General features: G+C 40.1%; 1 protein-coding gene across 1 annotated transcript in view; it reads right to left on the bottom strand.

Moving 5' to 3' along the window:
• Positions 1-4,253, bottom strand: part of LOC306853700 (slit homolog 3 protein-like) — a 178,845-nt gene extending 174,592 nt beyond the window's left edge. The window contains exon 1 of the mRNA XM_079391309.1: positions 3,566-4,253. Within this exon, the coding sequence (XP_079247435.1) occupies positions 3,566-3,735 (170 nt within the window). The 5' untranslated portion in view covers positions 3,736-4,253. The remainder of the gene's footprint in view (positions 1-3,565) is intronic.
• Positions 4,254-20,502: the final 16,249 nt, after the last annotated feature.

The raw sequence follows: 20,502 nt of genomic DNA, 5'->3' as shown, positions 1-20,502 counted from the left end.
ACAAGCAGTGAAGTAGAAAAATCATAAATTATATACATGGGTATACAACAAACGTCAGCTTTTAACTAAATGGGGAGCAAAATGTGTAGGGACTCAAATGAATCGGTGAATCATTTTTAAACACTTACATGAACCATCTAAGCAAAACGATTCACTAAATGATTCATTTTTTCAGAGAGCACATTTTCTCGTGGCTGCAGAATAATACAATGTGACAAAAACACAGATGTATTGAAGTGTTTTGTCACACTACATCATTATGTGTGACGTCTGAAAAAACGTAACTACTTCTACTCCCCAACACTTCATTAGTGTCCTCTTTCTTTCTGCCTACCGAAAGCCTAGAAAAACCCTCATCAAATCATTCATAAACTCTGGTTGGATTCTTTTGTTTACTGGTTGCTAGCTGCAACCGGGTGTTTGAGTCCGTGATCCTTACATCACAATAACGAAATCATAAAACCACACACGGTTCTATTCATATTTGTTAACTTAGGATAAACACTGTCACTTCTAGCTACACTCAGCCACAACTAACAAGATGTACTGATGAGAATAACGAAGCCCTTGATGTGTTGCTCTGGTGACAAAGCCCGCAAAACAAGAGCCCTCGTAAACCTGAAATGGCCCGGAGGCGTGCGCATTATCAAATCCAGCCTTCCATTAAAGTATGACACAAGCTTGGAAGATTCACAGTCTTCTGGGTCCCTGACATTCGAAGTGACCTCTTCGAGACTTTTGTGACGAGAGGTCTGCTGGCTCCCAGACTCACCAAAGACAGCGCTAAGCTTTGATGTACTGCCTAAAATGAGGCACATTAAATATTTTCCGTGCACGAAAACTTTTTTTTTTTTCTAAAGTTGGGTGGCGAATCTTTCCCCAAAGTCTTTGCCCACAAGCAGTGCCAGCAGCTGTCTGGCAGACTGCAGTGTGCGAACGCTCACCGAGCGAGAGACTTCACATATGCTCCTCATATGCCCACTGAGGTCAGCAGGGCACCGGAGTCCACAAACCCACCTCCTGATTCGCTCCAACACCAACACAACAAACACACACACTATCCCGCTGACAGACTCTTTGCGATAATAAAAAACTGACATGAGGCATAAGCAAACGCTGACAAACGGATATGCAATCGAGGGCGGAGCTTCCAGTTGGGAAAGCAGGAGTTGGCAGTTTCACACCGAAACTTCATTAAGACACCCAGAGTGTGATGAGAGGAAGGGAATGCTGCCATTCTCTCTCCTGATCCGGCAGACCAAACACGCTACGCCAGCCACAAAGTGCCACATTGTTCCTGAAGTGTTAACTGCGAGAGGGCCTAAGACTCCGGCGGAGAAAATTTGCTATTAAATGCTACAAAGTGTGTGCGTAACTGGTGCAAATTAGAGCGAGGGAGATGAAAGAGCGTGTGTGAGTGACTGAAAGGGGATATTACAGTTGCGACAGGAGCTACTAATGAGCACAAAATCATATGAGCTGTCAAAGAAAGAAAAGCCTTTCAAATAAATGCACATTTATTAGAGGGAAATGTGCCTGAACTCTGGAATTGTGGGTAACTAGGCCTTGCTTAGGGCAGAGGTGCAGTCATTACAGTTAAATCAACACTCCAGGGTGCTCTGGGAAAACTGGTGGCGTGTTAATCGTACCCAGGAGACGTGGAGACGGGTGCTTCTGGATTTTGAGCGGTCTTGAAAACTGCTACTTTGCAGACGCAGAAGCTTGGTGCAAAACATTGGATGAATTGCTTGGTTTTCACTGAATTAATTTGGTTATAAGAATATGCAAAGTCTTTAACAAAATGAAATACTTGCACCTGTCTCTAATTTAAGCAAGACTCAACCAGACATGGTATATTTTAAAACAAATCCAATATACAGAAGGTCATGACCCTTATTTATTTTACTCTCCACATGAAAAATTCCACCGAAAAGCCCTTTAGGTGTTAAAGGTTGGAAGGTTCAACCAGACCTCTGGCCACTGAACAGACTGGAAGCCTTTCCTATCAGATCCCAAAAACAATATTATATTATACCAGATGGTTGGGATACTTAATGAACTGTCATGGCTTATCATGACAGAAGTGCCGCAGGTGGAAACAAAGAAATTAAGGATATTTTCACAGTGAAATTCACCACTGGTTAGAAGTAATCTAAACACATAAGAGAGTCGGTCTTCAGCTGCAGTGCGCCCCTCAACGGACTTGTGGTTCCCCAACGAATATAGCCAAGGCACATACACACACTCACACCATATGTCCATTAATCATGTTAATGTTTATGTAAACTCATTATACTGGATGAAAGAATCAGCTGCAATGCTGTTCAGCATTCAGATGTGGACACATATGAAAAGAAGGTAATATCTCAAGCCTCATTTAGAACATTCTGGATATAATCAATGAAATGTGATTTTACTCAAGTCCAAACTTTTCAAACTCTCAATAAAAAAACTGCGCTGAAACTCCTCGTGCATTAGACAGTTTATAACAGGCTACATAGAATTTATGTAAGTTTAAACAAATAACTTAAAACTTGCAGTACTTAAAATTGATTTATTTCTGGGATATACTGAATATATCCCATACTGATATTAACATAGATATTTTGTTAAAAACTGAACCTATGCTTTAAATCTATATTTCACTTTAAGAAGAAAACTGACCTGATTTACCAACTGCAATAGCACTAAAGAGCAAACCTGATCAACTGAACAAAGGTAACATAAAAGGCATCATGCAATTTTCTTCTATCAACACATCTTATTAAGAAAACTATAGTAATTTTTCACAATAGTGTCCATATTACACAAAATACTATTACTGTATTAAAGCCCATTTAATCCCAGTGGTAACATTTATGACCTGTATTCACTTAATGATCTGTTGAGTTACTTGATGTGAAGCGAGTTGTGCAACTATAAATGGGGTCTTGATTTCATCTGAACATTTTTTACATGCTACAAGACCAAAGCTGATTCATTCCAGTTTGAGAGAGATCTGAGAGATGATGTCTTTTAAAGAGCTTATTATTGATGCATTATTAAATCTGCTCTCTCTCAAATATTTACAGTATATGTAATCATATAATTGACCAATGGGAAACTCAGAGCACTGCTGTGATGGATTAATTCCTATTATAAAATTGTAGATTTTAAAGCATAATTGCAAGTAAAAATAAATGCACTTCTTAAATTAGAATTATATTTTCAGCACATTTGCTTGTTTGTTAGGTAGATAACTAAATGAATATTGAAACCTTGCAAGTGCGCTTTTTTGCCTTTTTTTATTATTTTTTATTTTATTTTTCCAAAACAAGTTTTTATTTTTTTATTTTTTTATTAATAGCCTACTTCAGTGTTTAATACCATTCAATTCTTGTAACATGGCCACTACTGTATGTTACTCACAAGCCAACAACAGCTGTAAAAAGAAGAAAAAAAAACTTTCATTGCATCTCCCGCTCACAATACATGAAATCGCGACGGTGCCACTGTCTGAACAGAGGTCCGCGTCGCTGTCATTACATTATTGGCATTCAAATAACGCGATAATAGGCGTACTTACAGTCTCTCGGCATTCCTCGGGATTCCCCTGGGCACCGTCCTGAAGCCTTGACCCTGACAATCCACATGTGAGCCCGAACAACTGCACTTATGCGGGCATCCATTCACAGCAGAGCACAGCAGCCCGCACAGCACAGACACTGTCCCCCAATACTTCACCCACCGCATCATAAATCCTCTGAGGCTGATAGCAGCCCAATAACAAAAGAGAAAAAAAAATGCAAAAACAACTAAATAAATTAATGCGTAGGCTATACGAAAAACAAAAATGTATCCGCGTCTCTTCCACAGCCAATTAAATCCCGCGCGCGAGAAAAAATAAAAATAAAAATACAGGTAGCACAAGGGGTGAAAAAAAACTAACTTACAGATGAGCTACAATGCCAGCATAAAATAGTTCCAACTTTGAAAACTTTTGCATCAGAAAAAGCTTTGCTCATTCAAACGCGCAGTTGCATCTGTCTCTCCACACCGCTGAAACATGCAGATGCGCATCAAACGTTAGAAAAGCACATCGCTAACTAGGGGGGGAAAAGCCCTTAAAAAGTCTGCAAAATCATTCAAAATGTCCAAAATGATTCCTTCTCATTCTTCACCATTTGCGCTTTTTTGGGTCCAGCATGCAAATCCTCATTGATAGTGATTGAGAAACTTCAGCGGAGCTCGTGCCTATTGGATTTCCAGCCCCCAAACTCTGCGCTCCACACTCCTACTGGCTAATCTGCGTGATGTCATTCAGGGATATTTGGGGTCTCGACTTTTTGAAAATTGTTGTTTTTGACGCAATTCCAAAGAGTGTGATGTTACTTTTAAAAAACTATATCTCAGAAGAAATCAGCATGGTTAATCCTTGTGGATCCATGTTTTAAAGCAGTGTAGCAATAAGATTATAAGGAATGCTCTTTGTTCTGTGTCCTTACCAGCAGCAAGATATTTTTGGTCTTCTTTATTTGGTAATATCTCTTGGGTTAAAGCATGGAAACTGCCAAATAAGTTTTGTATCAATAACAAAATTAAGGAAGTGTCTTACAAAATACTTCATAGAATTTATCCTGCTAAGCATGTTTTGGAAAGCTTAATATTTCATATTCCTGTGAATTTTGTGGTCAGGAAAAATAAACTATTTTGCATCTTTTTTTTTCCATTGTATTTACTCAAGATTATTTTGGTAGGATTTGGAATTCTATATTACCAGAAAAATTAATACAAAAAAAATTGTATATTTGATGTACTTTTTTTATACAGAAAAAGAAAATTTGAATTGTAAAGAACAACATATTATACATTTGTTTATTTTGTTAGGAAAAATCCATATACATAAGAAGAAACCAAATTTTGCACATTTTATAAATGACTTTAAATCATATGTAAATCTCTTGGAACAAACAAAAAACAAAAAAGCATTGAAAACATGTAATACTCAAAGTACTGAAATGTATGTAATTTTCTTCCTTTATTTTTTCTCTCTCTCTGGCAGCTAATTTGATTATGTGAATATGTAATACCTCTTGTTCTTGTGGCATTGAATCAATAAAGCATTAAAAAAAAAATTGAGAAATTGTTGGGACAGCTTCAAATATCTCAGCCCGCTCTAAACGCTCTGTAACTTTGAGGGTCGAACACAAAGTTATGAATTAGAAAGCACCGTGCAAAAAGAAAAGGCACTTGTGTAATCTACATTTTTGGAAATCACAAAGATAAAAATCGCAATAAAACAAGACTGATATGATTTTATATTTCAATAAGCTTATATTGACCAGCAAGAAAGGTTTGCTCATATATATATATATATATATATATATATATATATATATATATATGCTAAATCAATATATAATCAAGTAAATTAAATAGATAAATAAATACACAACCAATAAATGACTGTTTTAACTGAGAAAGTATAGTTATTACTAAAATTTAGTTTTATTATGCACTATATACAGTATGGAGACTTATGGAGGCAAATATATTTAACTATATCATGCAGTGATTCAGAAAATTCAAAAAATATCTTAAGCAATTTATCTATTTTTGTGCAGATAATTTGAGTCACTTCAACTCTTGAAATAGTTTCACATGATTCTTTCTTTTTCAAGATTTTTGGTCCTCATTTTGCTGTCGTAGTGCCCCCGTCTGGTGAGAAACTACATCTAAACTCAAATTCCTTCCTCACTATGAGAAAGCACTAGTTTCACCATATTGAGAATTTTAGAATGGTTATGAAGTTTAGTTTTTTTCAGCTATGGTTTGTTAGTCATTCCAGACACTGTCTTTGTATATTCACCTGGAATATGCAGGTTGCAGGCCTTATATGCATGCATGCATAAACATGTCAAGTCGAAAGACATTAAATAGTTTGTCAGAGCAATTTACTTTTAATAATAGATTAAAGGTAAGTGCTACACAGAAAATATTCACTCCAGTCAGTAAAAGATTACAGATGTCTAGATAGGTTAAAGATTCACTCAATAATTTAAATATTTAAACGCTGTGTTCAGACCCTTAACGAGTAGCATAGAATCCTAGTTCAACACACTGAATCAATTGAATCAACGCCCATATGCCAGATTCATTTACTCACATTATTACTTCCGAAAGCAAAGTGAGGTGCATTAAGCATCTGCTGAAGGCTGCAGGTACGTGCGTGAAGTTAAGCTGCAAAACATGTGCTTTACACTTCCTTTAATGCACACACACATGGCCGCGAGTCCATAAATCTGTGATTTGTGTCAATAAGGGGGATGTGCCAGATTTACAGACTGCTTTATTCTATTCACTTGTTCACGTCAGGAGTGAGGAATGTCCAGAGAGCTTCCACCTGTGGAGAATGAGCGTGATAGGGAGAGCAATACTCTACATGTGTCTGAGCTGTCTATCAGCTTCTCAAAGGTCAGACTTTCATGTGAAAAACTCTTACCCACGGAGTGACCCTCAAACAGCCATGTTGCACACTTAAGCACGATCAGGCTATACGGCAGCAGAAGCTTTCTGTCTTACGCACTCAGATGTATGTCTTTATTAAGGAAGAGTGACATTTTCTTTGTAATTCTCTAGGAACTGGACTGCAGACAGGATGCTTGTGCGCTTTGAGAGGCTGAGAAAAATAACAGCTGCCCTTAGGCTGAACATTTTCAGAAAAACATACACAGTCATAATGTGCTTAAAAACCGAGCATATGACATTACAAATAAGACAAATTGAACAAAAAAATAAATTGTGACTTATCTTTTAGTCATAACTTGGCTGTTCTGAAAAAAGCTGAAATAAGTTAAAAGGTTAGTCATCAAATTGAATTGACCTATGGTTTTATTGAACTACACATAGCAATGAAATATGCACTATAAATGTCAAAATAAAGGATCTTATTTGTAAAATGATACAAGTTTTGTGAGTTAAGGCCGGACAGTTGACATTAAACTGACCTTTCCATTTTATGTATTGCACCCAATGGAAAGCGAGTGGCCAGATTATGGAAAATCTTGGCATGGATGGTGTAGACCAGCACTTCTGGCAGTGAAGGGAAAGAAAAGGGCTAGCCAAAGACCTGTCTGAGGAAAAAAGCCATTAGCATACCATGAGACTGCTTTTAAATGGAACACTTGAACATAAAAAGAAATCCAAACTTTTCAGCAAATACGTAAATCTCTCAGCCTATCCATTTGCCGTGAGGGGGAAGGGGGTTGGTTTGCCTCATATAGATTTTCCCTCACTCCATATATTCCCTTTCTTTGTCAGTTTGTATGCATTTTACATTGTCGTTCTGCTCTGTAGCTTTGTAACCGAGAAGAGCAAGGAAGGATTTCCCATCTTCCTGGGTGGAAATGTCCTCCCTTTAGCTAACACAGAACTGAGAAAAACAGTCAAACATTTAATTCCACAGCAAAATTTATTTTATGGTTCATAGATTTCCAATTCTGTCCCATTTGTATCCCAGCCAACAGCTGTTAACCCACATTATGGATCTTAATTCTTTCCCACAAGCAAACGGAGCACGAATGGGAAGTTGCTTATTTCTCTCAGGCATCAGTTTGCATTGTTGTCTGGCACCTCTGTGAACTGCTGCTGGGTGATAATTGGAAAGACAGCCTCCCTCTGTAGCATCCTGCTGTCTGCACAGTGGCCACTTCAACCAGAGGCCCAAGCTTCCTGTGCGCGAGTCTCCAGAGCCAACTCGGCGTGTGCCCATGAGGCAGCAAGACCTCAGCTGCTGCTGCTGCTGCTGCCACATAGAACTGCTAATTACATGCATATTGTCCTAGCTTGTACGAACAGGGGCGGGCAGGGGCGGAGAGGGGAGAGTATCGGGAGGTGGAGAGTTGTGACAGGGGCCTGCCAGGAACAACAGCCTGGGGTCCCTCGGACACACACTCTGTCAGGGCCTGGGCCCCGTGAGTTTCAGACAGCCAAAGGCTCGGCTCAAGTTGTGCACTAATCCACCGAATGGTAATGCTCTTTTTGATTCTTGTCCTTCAGTTTTAGCAAACAAACACATGGGGAAACTATGGCCAGATGTTGCCTTGCAGAATGATTTGTTTGTAATTCTACAAGCTCACATTCCATGGGAACTGCTCGAGCCCTGCAGACATCATTGGTTATGCCAAACCTGAGGTGTTTTTTTTTAAACAGAGTTAATCTTTGACCTGTCTCTGATGTCAGAATTTGCAACATTTGATGTTGAACTCTGGGACGCAAGCATTCCTGCAGAATTTCCCACTCGCTCTTTTTCAATTACTCATGGCTGGCAGGCAAAAGAATGTTTAAAACGATGTGCGTCCTATGTAATAGGAACAATGGGAATGAAAGTGAATGGAGAAACTCCAACAAAAACAACAACAACATCCAAGGCTTTTCTTTCCAGTTGTAGGAAGTGCACAATTAGATGGGCTCAGTGCTACAATCAGAAAGGTTTTGTAATGTGGAAGTGGTTAATATGGTTGATCTTTTTCAGAGAATGGGATGAGGACTGGATGGGTGGGAGGTGGGATCTATCTGGTGCCCTTCCGCTCCTCGTGCCTCTATCAGGATTAGCCTATAAACAGTTCCATATGTGGGGCTAACCCTGACGCTACAATGTAAGACTTTTTCCACCGGTATGACTGGAAGATTGATGATCCAATTTACTAGGGAGTTATCATGGACCCGAATGCTCAAAAGAACTATGAGGAGAGGCCAGCTGTTGGCTCTTCTGCCTCAATTTTTCCTTTGACCGGAATTTCATCTACATACAGGGAGATGGAGAAGTAATGTTCGTGTGGTCAGATGCAAGTCTCTCAGTGCAGTTGATAAACTTTACACTCCTCCTGTGACTGTTCCCAGAGACTCACTCAGGGGCTAGACCAATATCCGTCCAAGGGAATAAGGTTTTTTTTGATGGGATGATTATTGGTTACTTGCATAGAGGTCTTAGCGAGAGTCTAATGTTCTCGCTCATCTCAGCGTGCTTTAATCTAATCAAAGAAGAAACCAAAAACAACACCCCACAAAAACACAAATCAAATTTTCGCATTGACATCTCCAACTGTGACCTCATAGGCAGTCTCAAACATACAGCAAAGCCGTCACTCATTATTAAGATTCTCCCCGACCAAACGGTCCTACCCGGACTACATTTGCGGTTCAGTAATAATCGGTAATTAACACCAACCTCTGAGATCAGCATCCTGATTGAGTCCAGCATATGCAGGCCACATGCACTGACCTCTGCTTCTTTCAGTCTGCTGCTCAAGAGCTGTTTACATAGTGACGTCCTACTAGCATTCATCAGACCCTCTTTTGGGAGGCTTTAAGAAATTTTGGACTGAACTTGTACATTTTAGCCAGGAGCAACCGTTAGCGATTGGCCATCGGAGAGCTATTTGTAGACATCACAGCCAGGCCTGTAGACACTGCAGCCTTCGGTCTTCATGGGACTGCGGTTGACAGAGCTGACCCTGTGCTGGCCAGCATCCATCTCTCACAGCACTGTGATTGCCTGACGGTCTGTTTTTGATTCTCTCCTGAAATTCTGTCTGACCAGAAATTGTAATTAATTATCAAATCTTTGCTAAGTCTATCACTTTCCGGCTTGGCTGGACACACAGTTTCCCCCCATTGGCTTTTTTTTTTTTTTTTCAGCGAACCGAAATGAAGCCAAATGCAACACAAGTAGACTTTTTGAGGGTTTCACGGATTTAAATCAAAGAAACAAAGTTTTGGGGGAGCGGAACGGGGGTGTGCTGGACAAGCTATTGAAAAACAGCAAGGTTTGAAATCCCCAGCAAGGCATTTTAATTAACCTGACTTGAAAAAATGAATTTTGTCCATGAGAGAATGGTAACAGGACTGAGGGCTAAAGGGTCTCTGTTGGTAACAGCGAGAGGGTGGTTAAGAAAGCCTCACGGTTCAGAGAGGGTGAAGTCACACAAAGACTCAACAAGGCTAAACAATGACCTCCCTTTCTCACTCAGACTTTTGTCAACATGAGAAAATTAGAAATGCTACGCATTATTAGGAGAACCCTGGAAAGTGGAGGTCGAATGCCAACCCCTTTTTCATTGACAGGAGAGTTTAGCAACTGTGTTGCTGTTTACTTTGAATGGGCTGGAAATGCCTCGAGTGGCCTGGGCCCAAAGAAAACAATGTTCAGTGCTGAACTGGCAGTGGGAACTCAATTCCTCAGCAAGCAAGCGGGCCGCAGTCTGACATGGGCACCGAGGCTCTTGCTCTATCAGCCTGATATTATGTTTACAGCGGCTCCACTGTACAAAGGAGGAGAAAACAGATGAGAGAACAAGGCTGAGCTGAGCAAACGCAACACTGTGTGGTGACTAAAATGAGTAGGGAAGGACTCCAGTCCATAAAACCGCAATTGTGTGCCATTGAAGCAATAGTCTTGAGGCTGATTGAACTAGATAAGTTGGCCTACTTCTGGATACAGTGTGGGGATCGCAGTGCTTTTGCAACTTTCTTTGGAAACTTCGACAGCGATTACCACCGAATGAGGCACTTTAACAATGGCACTAGTGTTGCAAGGCATATGTGGAAACAGGAATTTGACAGGATTCCATAGGAAGTTAAATGTGCCAATTCGCGGTGGGTGCTTTAAGTGTGGCTTATAAAATGAGCCCCATTGGTCTGAATGGGCTATGTGCTTTTGATTATTGTTGGTGTGATCTACAGGACTGATTTCATTAATTTATTCCACCTGACTAAATATATGCAGTAAACTGTGTGCTACTACTGCTTGGGTCCGATGCAATGCATTTGCCTGTCTCTCCTACTCTCTCTCGTTGTGTGCATTCTGGATGTGGCGGTGAGGTGAAGGAAGTGATTATCAAAGGCAGACTCAACTTGTCAGAATGTATTAAAGTTGGATTTAAACTATACCACCACTTTGTATCATCACTTTGAGAGGGGACACCCTCCTTGCCTTGCCATGCCCATCCCAGGCTTCAAACTAATCCAAAGAGAGTATAAATAACCAATGTCAACCATCGAGATGATTCATAATAAAAATAAATAATCTTAAAATTCTTGGACTGGTTTTGTTTAACTTGGATTGGCAAGAGATGCTAGGAAACAGGCTCAGGTTTGAAGGGCCAATCTTAAACATGACAACCACGAACTGCATGTCTTACACTGGGTCTATGTATCTAGCTTTCTGCCATTTCTATTTAGCCTTGAGTAAAGTGATGAAAGGGAATGCTAGGGAAAGAGGAGGAATAAGATCAGGAAATGTTGCAGGCCAGATCTGAACATGCACTATCAGCACCACACTTCAATGTGTCAGAGCATGAGCACTAACTTCCAGCTTCCAGAGATCTTTGATCCCTTTTCCAATGTAGAGAGGTAAATAGTCACAGTAAAAACAGGGGCCTTACAAACACATTTCCACATGTCACTTTGTCTAAGTCAAAAGAGGGGCCAGCACAAAAATGTTCTTTCCTTGTTTGAACTGCCAGTTCCACTCAGGTTCTCAGTAGACTGATGGCAGAACCACAGAGGAATATGGAGCTTCCAGAGATGAGAGCCCCTTGTGTAAAACCCTGTCATTTACTAGTTCCTGAAATAAGAGTAACCTATCTTTTCTGCAGAGTGGCCATAATAAGTTTGATATCCCTGAATGCATTGCTTTGAGTGATGGATGTGACTGCAAAACACTTGCAAACTCTAATGAGACATGCAAACTCTAACGAGAGGAAAAGACTTAGTCTAGATAACAGTCATGTACAAAAACAATTACGAACATTTCTCAGAACTTGCGTAAAAGCTCCAACAAAAAATTTGTTAAATCTATGACAGACCCGAGGTGATGCGGTTCACTGTCCCGGTCAAAGTGTTGACTGGACGAGGACAGTGTATCAAGTCCATGGTCATTTAATACTAAATAGTCACAGCTGTATCTTGACCCCAAGTGCAGGATGGAAAACGATTCCAGGAGTTGCTGTTGCATGGCTCTATGTTACCAAGCACTATCCTCTAAACCTGCAATGCTAGCCGGTGTAGTGGGGCAATGATGCAGTGTAGGACTATAGCTATAACACACATACCAAGGAGTGAAACTGGCCCACCTACTCTCAAATGAAGTAACTGCTGTCAAACCACAGCAATTAGCCTCCTACACTTACCAAGGAGGCCACGAAGACCCATGCCACAAATAGTGGCCTAGTAACCCTACCTGGCTTCTTAAGCAAAACTGGCTATCTGCTGAACTACACCATTGTAATGGTACTCCAGTGTGCCCAGCTTAACAAACCAAAACAGCATGGAAATAGAATTCAACTATGCAATTCCTTATATTAAATAAAAAGTCATCTTACATCTAGAGGCTGATATTCTAGCAATACAACCATGTGACACATAGTTGTCCATGACACCTATCAGTATAACCTAAACAAAAAAAAGCTTTTTTTATGTCCTCCATTCAGTTAACTGCCTTTCTTTCACATGGCTGCAACCAGAGCCGGATTTACCTCTTATCGTGACATAGGCAAAACAAAATGTTGGCCCCCCTTCCCTATTAAGATATAATATTACCATCCCAGCAAACAAAAATATTTCGTAATCAGTGTTAACCATTACAGTGTTTTCTATAGCAATAAGTGCTTGCATTCAGTCAATAAAGATCAACTGAAGTTCTTAATTTATTTGAGATCAGAGAACGACGTCGTAGCCACATTACTGCTTCAGGAGTGCATTATTTCTCTAATAATTTTAACGGCCTGGAGTCACATCCACACCTCAAGACATTGTTCCGATTATTATTTCAAGACATTTGTCATGTTTCCGTCTTGAAATTTCATGTGTGTTGCACAAATTTCTTACGCACCTCATAAACCTTCTTTTGCATATTCCATATTCCTAATAACAGAGGATTGAGCCAGGCTAATGCAGTTATTAATGCAGTCTAACGCACTTATTAGAGAGAGAGACAGAGATTAAGCGCGTGTGAATATACCTGCATCTGTGCGTTTCTCAGCAGCAGCTAAAAGCGAATTTTTAAGTTGAACTGCTTCAAGAACCTCCTACTGAATCGGAGAGCTGTCATGTAGCTTTTCAGCTGCGAAACTATTTTATTGATAAATTTTCAGGGCAGCGCTGACAACAAGTTTCTGTCCGTGACTCCACGTGTGTGTGCGAGTGCATATCTGTACTGTGTGTGCGACAGAGAATGGGAGAAGGAAAGCATGATTTCCGTATATAAAAAGATGGAAAACATGGAAACAGGCATTTGGATAATTTTTTACCTTATTGCTTTTTTATTTGCACAATGTCTTCTTCTTGCACTTTTGGAGATAGCCCATAGTATAGCAAAAATATTATATATTTTCATTGTGTTTGGGCCCCCCTGGACGAGCGAGCATAGGCACGTGCCTAGAATGCCTATGCATAAATCCAGCCCTGGCTGCAACATACTTTATCACCCTCCACCATCCTCAGCTCCACCTATTGTCTGACACGTCTTAGCCTCTAGCTCTGTTCCCTGTTGTTTAACTTGTACTCAGGGATTGCAGTCTGGACATCTGTTTAATCCATCTACTTTGTTTTATTGCACCTTGCTTTTGATTTTCAATACATTAGTTATTGTATTTGTATTGTTTTATGTTTCTTTAAGTATACTGGACCTGTTCTGTTACCTTTAGAGATTTGATTCACTGCATTCCGCATGCATGACTGGCAGAAAGTTTGCTCAGAAGATAATTATATGACTAACATTACCATAATTGCTTCAGTTAATAAAGAGATGTTTATTTCAAGACAGTGGTCTGAATGAATGAATGCAAATGCCTCCAATAACTTGTACAGTCAAACTAAATTCACCTTATGGAATCATCCAACATATTCAAGTGGAATTTCCCATTTGCAATCCACTGAGCAATAGTTAGTGATATGGAACTTAACCTATACTGTACAAAAACAAATCCTGATAAAATTAAGTGTAAAGCAAAATTACACCATTTATAGTTTTTCAAACATATGTGGTAAGATTACTTTTATTAAACCAATTAACAGGATCTTAACTTTAGCGTTACTTTCTCTAAAAATGACAAACATTTTTTACATTGTAGAAAAATAGAAAAATATGACTCTTTAACTGCCAAGAAGCTCTTGGCCATCACATCTCATATTTTTAATAAATACCGGATCCCCCACATGATGACATCAGTGATTTAGAGTTGCAGTCTGGTCAAGGTTACAGTCATGTTAATTGCACTTGGCCCAACCACTGTGAGTGTGGTCTGTAAATGGGATACTGCCCATAAAATCCTAAAATAGAGTCAGAGGCAATGACCTGTTTCTGGGGTCCACCATCACTCCAAATCCTGTGAAGGATAAATCAGTGACAAATCCAGAGACAGCTGCACAGCAAGACAGTGTGCTTACAAATTTTGAAAAAAATAAATAAAAAAAAAACATTCAGAAAAAGTCTTGCTGCAGAATGGTATGATGAATAATGATCTAATGATTGAGGTTAACTGTGATTAACTGTCAACTTAACTGTCAACTCATTTAGTTTCTCAACGATGCAAGACTTTAAATAGTCGAGAAACTAAATAGTTGGTATAAAATCCTCCATTTGTGTCAAACTTTAGATATAGTTTTGTGAGGTGCTGTAAAAGGTGTGGCAAGATGTCAGATTTCTGTGACTTTGACAAGATTCAGGACCAGTGTTAGGAAACATTACTTAAAACATGTTACATTATTGCATCTTTAATAACATAAATAAATGTTAGATTTTTACTTAACTAAAATGCAAATTCATCAAGCTACTACGTTTTTTAGAAGTGTCTTCCAGAACGGTAGCATGCTTGACTTGCAGGCATTTTGTTCAAAATTTGTAGCAAAATATAGAAAACTTTGTTCAATTATTGTTTTGTTGCTTCATGTACTGTATGTGTGTGTGTGTGCATAGCAATGTAAAAAGGTAACATAACATTTATTGCAAAGTAACAAATAGACTACAAATTACAAAAAAAATAAAAGTTAGATAAAAGAAGAGAAAGTGGCATGTCTAAATTATGGGTGTTAAAGGACAAATAACATGTTAGCTTGGTTACCTAAGGCGACATACTCCCCCAAAAACAGCTTTGAATAGTCATTTTTAATGACTGTAAGTACTATTATTAGTAATATGAAGTTGATTCAAAACACATCCATATAATAATTAGGAAAATTCAAACAAACAAAAAAATTTGAAAAAAAAACTTAATCATTCTCTTTCTTTTTCACATGTACTAATTTTCTTCTAGAATAGCAAATAACAAATTGAAGTCCATATAATCTTCATATGTAAACCCTCAATCTCATAATTTTAGGTGTGCATTGACATTTTGAATGAGGTCAGGAATGATGTTTATCCTATTTAATGCTTGTGCTATTATGAAATTATTATCAATATCCTTCTGAAACCCCCCATATAATTTAGGGTCTGCCTCCTAATACCTGTCTGAAGAAAAGAAAACGTTAGGATTGAGAGGCTGAGTTTCTTTTGATTAGTGTGGCAGATCTAAAGGCAGGAGCAGAGACTCATGAAGAGTGAATGGATGGAGGTCAGTGGCTAATAGCAAACACCCCTCACTGGGGGCTGAGCAGGGGGTCTATGAGAGGGGCTCAGTGGGTGTCTGAACCAGGCTAATATAATGTAAGGGAAGGGCTTTGTGCAAGGTCTCTGCCAGACTTCCACTGAGCCGCTGCCGAGCCAACATGTCTTTCTGGTCTTCCTGCTTTCACAGTGCATCTCCTGAGCTTCTTGATCACCGCTGAACTTATTTAAAGCTCCTGCTTCTCTGCATTTCCTCTCCTTTATCTCAATCTGTACTCCTTGCTAAAGACTTCCCTGGCTGGCTGGCACAGGTGATTCTCATTATGTGGCTTTGAAGTGGGAGTGGCGCGGGAGGGGAGATGGTGGATCAATGATAAGCCTCCGTTCTCCTGCCATGGACCTATTCCCAATGATTCCCATTACTGCCATGCCCCGGCCCAGCATGGGCCTGCTGCTTGCCATTAAGACCCCTCCATGCTGACGGACAGAACTTTGTATCCAGGAAAAAAAGTCTGTGCAGAATGAAAATGCATCTGTTGAACAATGACAAATTATTTCCTTATCGGTCATGGAGACCATGTGGACGATCTCAAAAATAGCTCATGTGGTTGTGTTCGGTACTGGTGCTATAGGTAGACAACTACTTGTTCTAGCGCAATGTAGTCCTGTAAATCATGCTCACATTAACCGTTTCTTTATCAGCCATATAGTTTTAAGGTACTCCCTTGTCTTCTCATTTACATCCGGGTTTTGGAAACAACACAGGGTTGATCCAGAGAACAGAGACAAAGACGTGAGAAAACACAGTCAGTGAAGCTGAAATGGCCCCAGTCGAGGGTATTACAGGCATTTAGCGCTGCCAGGGAAAGTATTAGTTTGAAGCCTTTACGTTTTGGTTAGCTGCTCTTTATATCCGGCACGATTTATCACTGTTTTGATTGCCCTTTCTGTTATCGCACCGGCAGTGTTTTCACTGGCCATGAGGAATGTGAGCAGGAATGTGTTGATGTTACTGTAAAGCTCAACACACATCTCCTACTCAGCACCTCCATCTCAGACCGATAAGAGACTCTATCAGATTGAAAAGAATGTAACTGGCACAACCTGCCAGATGTCTCGCTGTAACCCACTCCCTGGAGTTAGGGGCCCCTAATACATACAAGGAGCCGATGCAAAATTTGGAGACAAACTTTTTGAATGATACAGAAACTCAAGTAAATCAAACCGTCAAATGGGACCTTGTACCAAATTCTATGGCTTTAGGGAATAATGAGAAATGCATGTGGACTCTAATGCACTGTGTCAAGTGGGCTTTAAGGTAAACACTTGACTGACTGGACTGATATTGAACATGTGATGTTGGGTGGGATTGAGTATGGAGCACCTGTAACCCTGGAACCGAGGGTTATCTGGAAAGACTTGCTGGATCTCAATCAAGCTTTGTTCTATCTTTAACACCCTTGCAAATCCACACATGCACGCACACAGGTTCCTTGTTAATGAAGCTCAGAATACGAGTCGAAGAGGTCAGCTTTACAGCAATGGTGTCCGCCAGACCTCATCACTGCAGTCCTACATCTGAGAGCATAGCGTCTTATTTCGAATACATCCACACTCGAGAAGAGAAATGACATTCCAATTCCTCTGCAGGTTATTTGTCATGCTGCCACCTCCGCCTGCTAGCATCATAAATCAAGACCTGCCTTTGGAGGATCTCCATTCAGGTCGCTTTAATCTCCAACCCCTTTTATCAAATGAAACCGTCCCTTTCCATGACAGCGCAAAGTCCCAGCACTGGGCTACTGCATCTCACCACCTGCTTCAAGTTACAGCAGACGTCTGGCCACTGAGAGAACTTCGAACTTGCCGACAGGGGAAGCAGAGGCTAGCGTCGGGTGTCTCAGCTCCAGGTGTGACGTTCTGTTATTGGGGCCTCCTCCATTTCTTCTCTCTCAGATGTTCTCTCCCTCCCTTTCTCTAAAGATGGGGTGCCTCTGGAGGGGTGTTTGTCTTGAGGTCCCGGTACAAGCTGTTGTCTCCAAATGAGGCCGTAAAGCACATGATGTAAAACATTCATCCTGCGTATCGCTCTGTCTCTACTCCTGCCAAGGCTGGGTGAGCTGTACAATAAAACATCAATGCTGTTGTCTGATTCATAGCCACATAAGGCCATGGAGGAAACACACACACGTGATCACAGCCATATGTGTCTGTCTGTGTGTTACCGAAAACACATCTGACAATTATACACACGTCATCTTAACGGGTTGATAAATGATGCTGCATTTGAAGAGCAGGAAACTTTGACCAAGTTTATAAGATTGTGCTGAAGTTACATTAAGTAGGGGAACTGTTAGGGTAAAATTATATGTTCGAATGAACAGTTAGCAAAATTTGTGTGACATGGAGAGAGAAAATGCATTTATCTTGATTTTACAAAGAGAAAGTAGTCATTTTGAATATAAATCCATGTAATTATCCAGTTGCCTTGGTTGAATGTAAACTAAATTGCTAGTTGTAATACAATGCTTGACATGAGCTGATAACTGGGGAGGCTAAGCTGCAAGTTTTCCTGTTGTGGTTCTTAATACTAGATTTTGTACTTAATTTCATTTCAAGATTTTAATTAAGATGCTTTGCACAGTAATTTCAGGTCAGTTTATTGAATCATAATCCAAGTGGTATGCCTTCACTTTTAACACATGCGGATGTTAAAAACCCATTTATACCTTCATAATGTTTCAGTTTTCATGACCTGTCATAGATTTCCTTTCCCAAGATAATAATAATAATGAGGAAATGGCACAAGCTTGTAAAAAAGATATGTGGTGGGATAACCAGGATCAGTCTCGTGATTAATCCTGCTTTGACTAACTCCGCCGGGAATTCCATCAAAAGGCCAGCGATTGTTTAATTGCCATCCCTGTTTTTCCCAACGCTTTACCTCCCTCCTTTCTGCCGGTGAGGGGGTCTTGCTGGAATCCGGCAGCCCCCACACACAGACCTAGAATTGCTTTCAGATGTGAAGATCAGGTTCAAGAGAGGGGGATACCAGTGTACCTAGCGTGGTTTAGGACTGGGCGAGTGCTCTTCAGTGCATCTGGGTTCAACATATCGGTCCTGGGGAGAAGATCTTTGCATTCATCCCCATGTCCCACTGCTGCTTTAGTCTGATCAAAGAGGCAATGAAAACTGCAGATAAGACGTACGGATTTGATTTTAGCCTTTCTTCAAACGGCAGGCTTTATCACGAATCCCAAAGCCATCAGACTGAACCACTCGCAGCGCTTTACCTCATTCATCTGGTCTGCGTTAAAGATAAGGCCAATTTTAGGGCCATTCTACCCACTTTATTATTGATGGATCCAATGGGGGTGGGGAGCCGGATAACATCTCATTTGTTGATATTTGTAAACAACATTTCAGTGGAAATACAACTGACGTGGGAGTCTGAAACACCAGGACATCGAACTACAGACAGCTCACTGCATGCCCATAGAGGCATGATGAGATATCCTTTTTTCATCTTTTCAAGTTTATTTGTATAGTGCTTTTTACGATACAAATCGTTGCAAAGCAGCTCTACAGGAAATTAAGTTTCCACAATATATTTATATATTGCAGAACCTTAATATATTTAACTTATGGCAAAATTTGGTAATTCTGTATGTTGTCTGAGCGTTGGCATCCTCTGAGGTCCTCTGAGGGGTTGCATCATCTTTTCTCAGGTGTTCGGTCATCTCAGATCATTTAAGGGTTGGATCCAGACTGAAGCTTCTGTAATTCTTAGTTACAGAAACAGAGAAACAAATAGAGACATAATTAGCGTAGCTGCTGTTCCATCTAAGCAAAAATTATTTGTTCAACCCAAGCTAAAGAATAATTTGATCAGATATAACTGCAGTACAAGATTATAAGATGCATTATGTGAATGCTTGGCTAAAGAAAGGCTGCTTCCATGTTGCCATAGAGTGGGTGTTACTTATCCAAAGATTGACAACTGGAAGATAATCAACAGCTGGTGCGGTAGAGGAGGTTAGATGAAATGGCTATAGTGGTGTATGGTATTCTTATTATCCAAAACTGGGGTGTCAGATTATAATCAGCACCACACCTGCTGAGCTTTCCCAGAAGCCCCTCTGAATGAGGCCAGCGTTAAATCCATCTAATAGCAAGTTTTCAAGTGAGACTGGATGCAATTTCAGCTTCTGATAAATCCAAGCATTCCTATTGGATGCATATTTGGCTTCTTATTTAACAAGCATGCATTTAGTAACAGGCTTTTAATCTGCCGAGCTCTTTGAAGAAATTGTTCACAATTAAAAAGAGTTAAGAATAGAAGCTGCTTGGGGTGCTGCATTTGTTTACTGCTGTTAAGTAGGAATTCAAGCAGTTGAAATTCTCTCCTCTACAACTCCTGCCTAGCACAACAGCCCAAAGATGATTCTTTTACACGTTTTACTGCCAAACAGTGTTGCAGGAACACAGTTTGCCAAAACACATTTGGCAGTGCAAAACACACACTCTAAAATGACGATACATTTTTTTTAAGATGCTCCTGAGGACCATTTTTGACTTCCTTTCCTCTAGTATCCACAAGTGCCAGCTCTTTGGGTCCAAAGGGCAATAACCAGCCCCACAAAAAGGCTTTTTGGCAACAGATATAGACTGGTTTGAGTTAGGGAAAAAGTAGCATGAAAAACAAACGCATGCTGCTTCCTCACGCAATTAAACAGGCGTGGATGCCACAATGCTTATGGCCCATAAGGCAGAATAGAGCAATGGTTCCCTTCCTCAGTGGCCTTCTGCTAAATGAACGCACTACCTTATGAGATCCTCTAGTCAGCAAATAGCTGCATGCCTCAAACCAAATTTCTCACTGAATTCCTCTATTAATTCTTTAGAGTATGACAAAA

Source organism: Barbus barbus, assembly GCF_936440315.1.
Source record: "Barbus barbus genome assembly, chromosome: 33".
Taxonomy (NCBI): Eukaryota; Metazoa; Chordata; class Actinopteri; order Cypriniformes; family Cyprinidae; genus Barbus; species Barbus barbus.
Note: the sequence above shows the minus strand (reverse complement) of the source record. Positions and strands in the feature narration are given on the sequence as shown.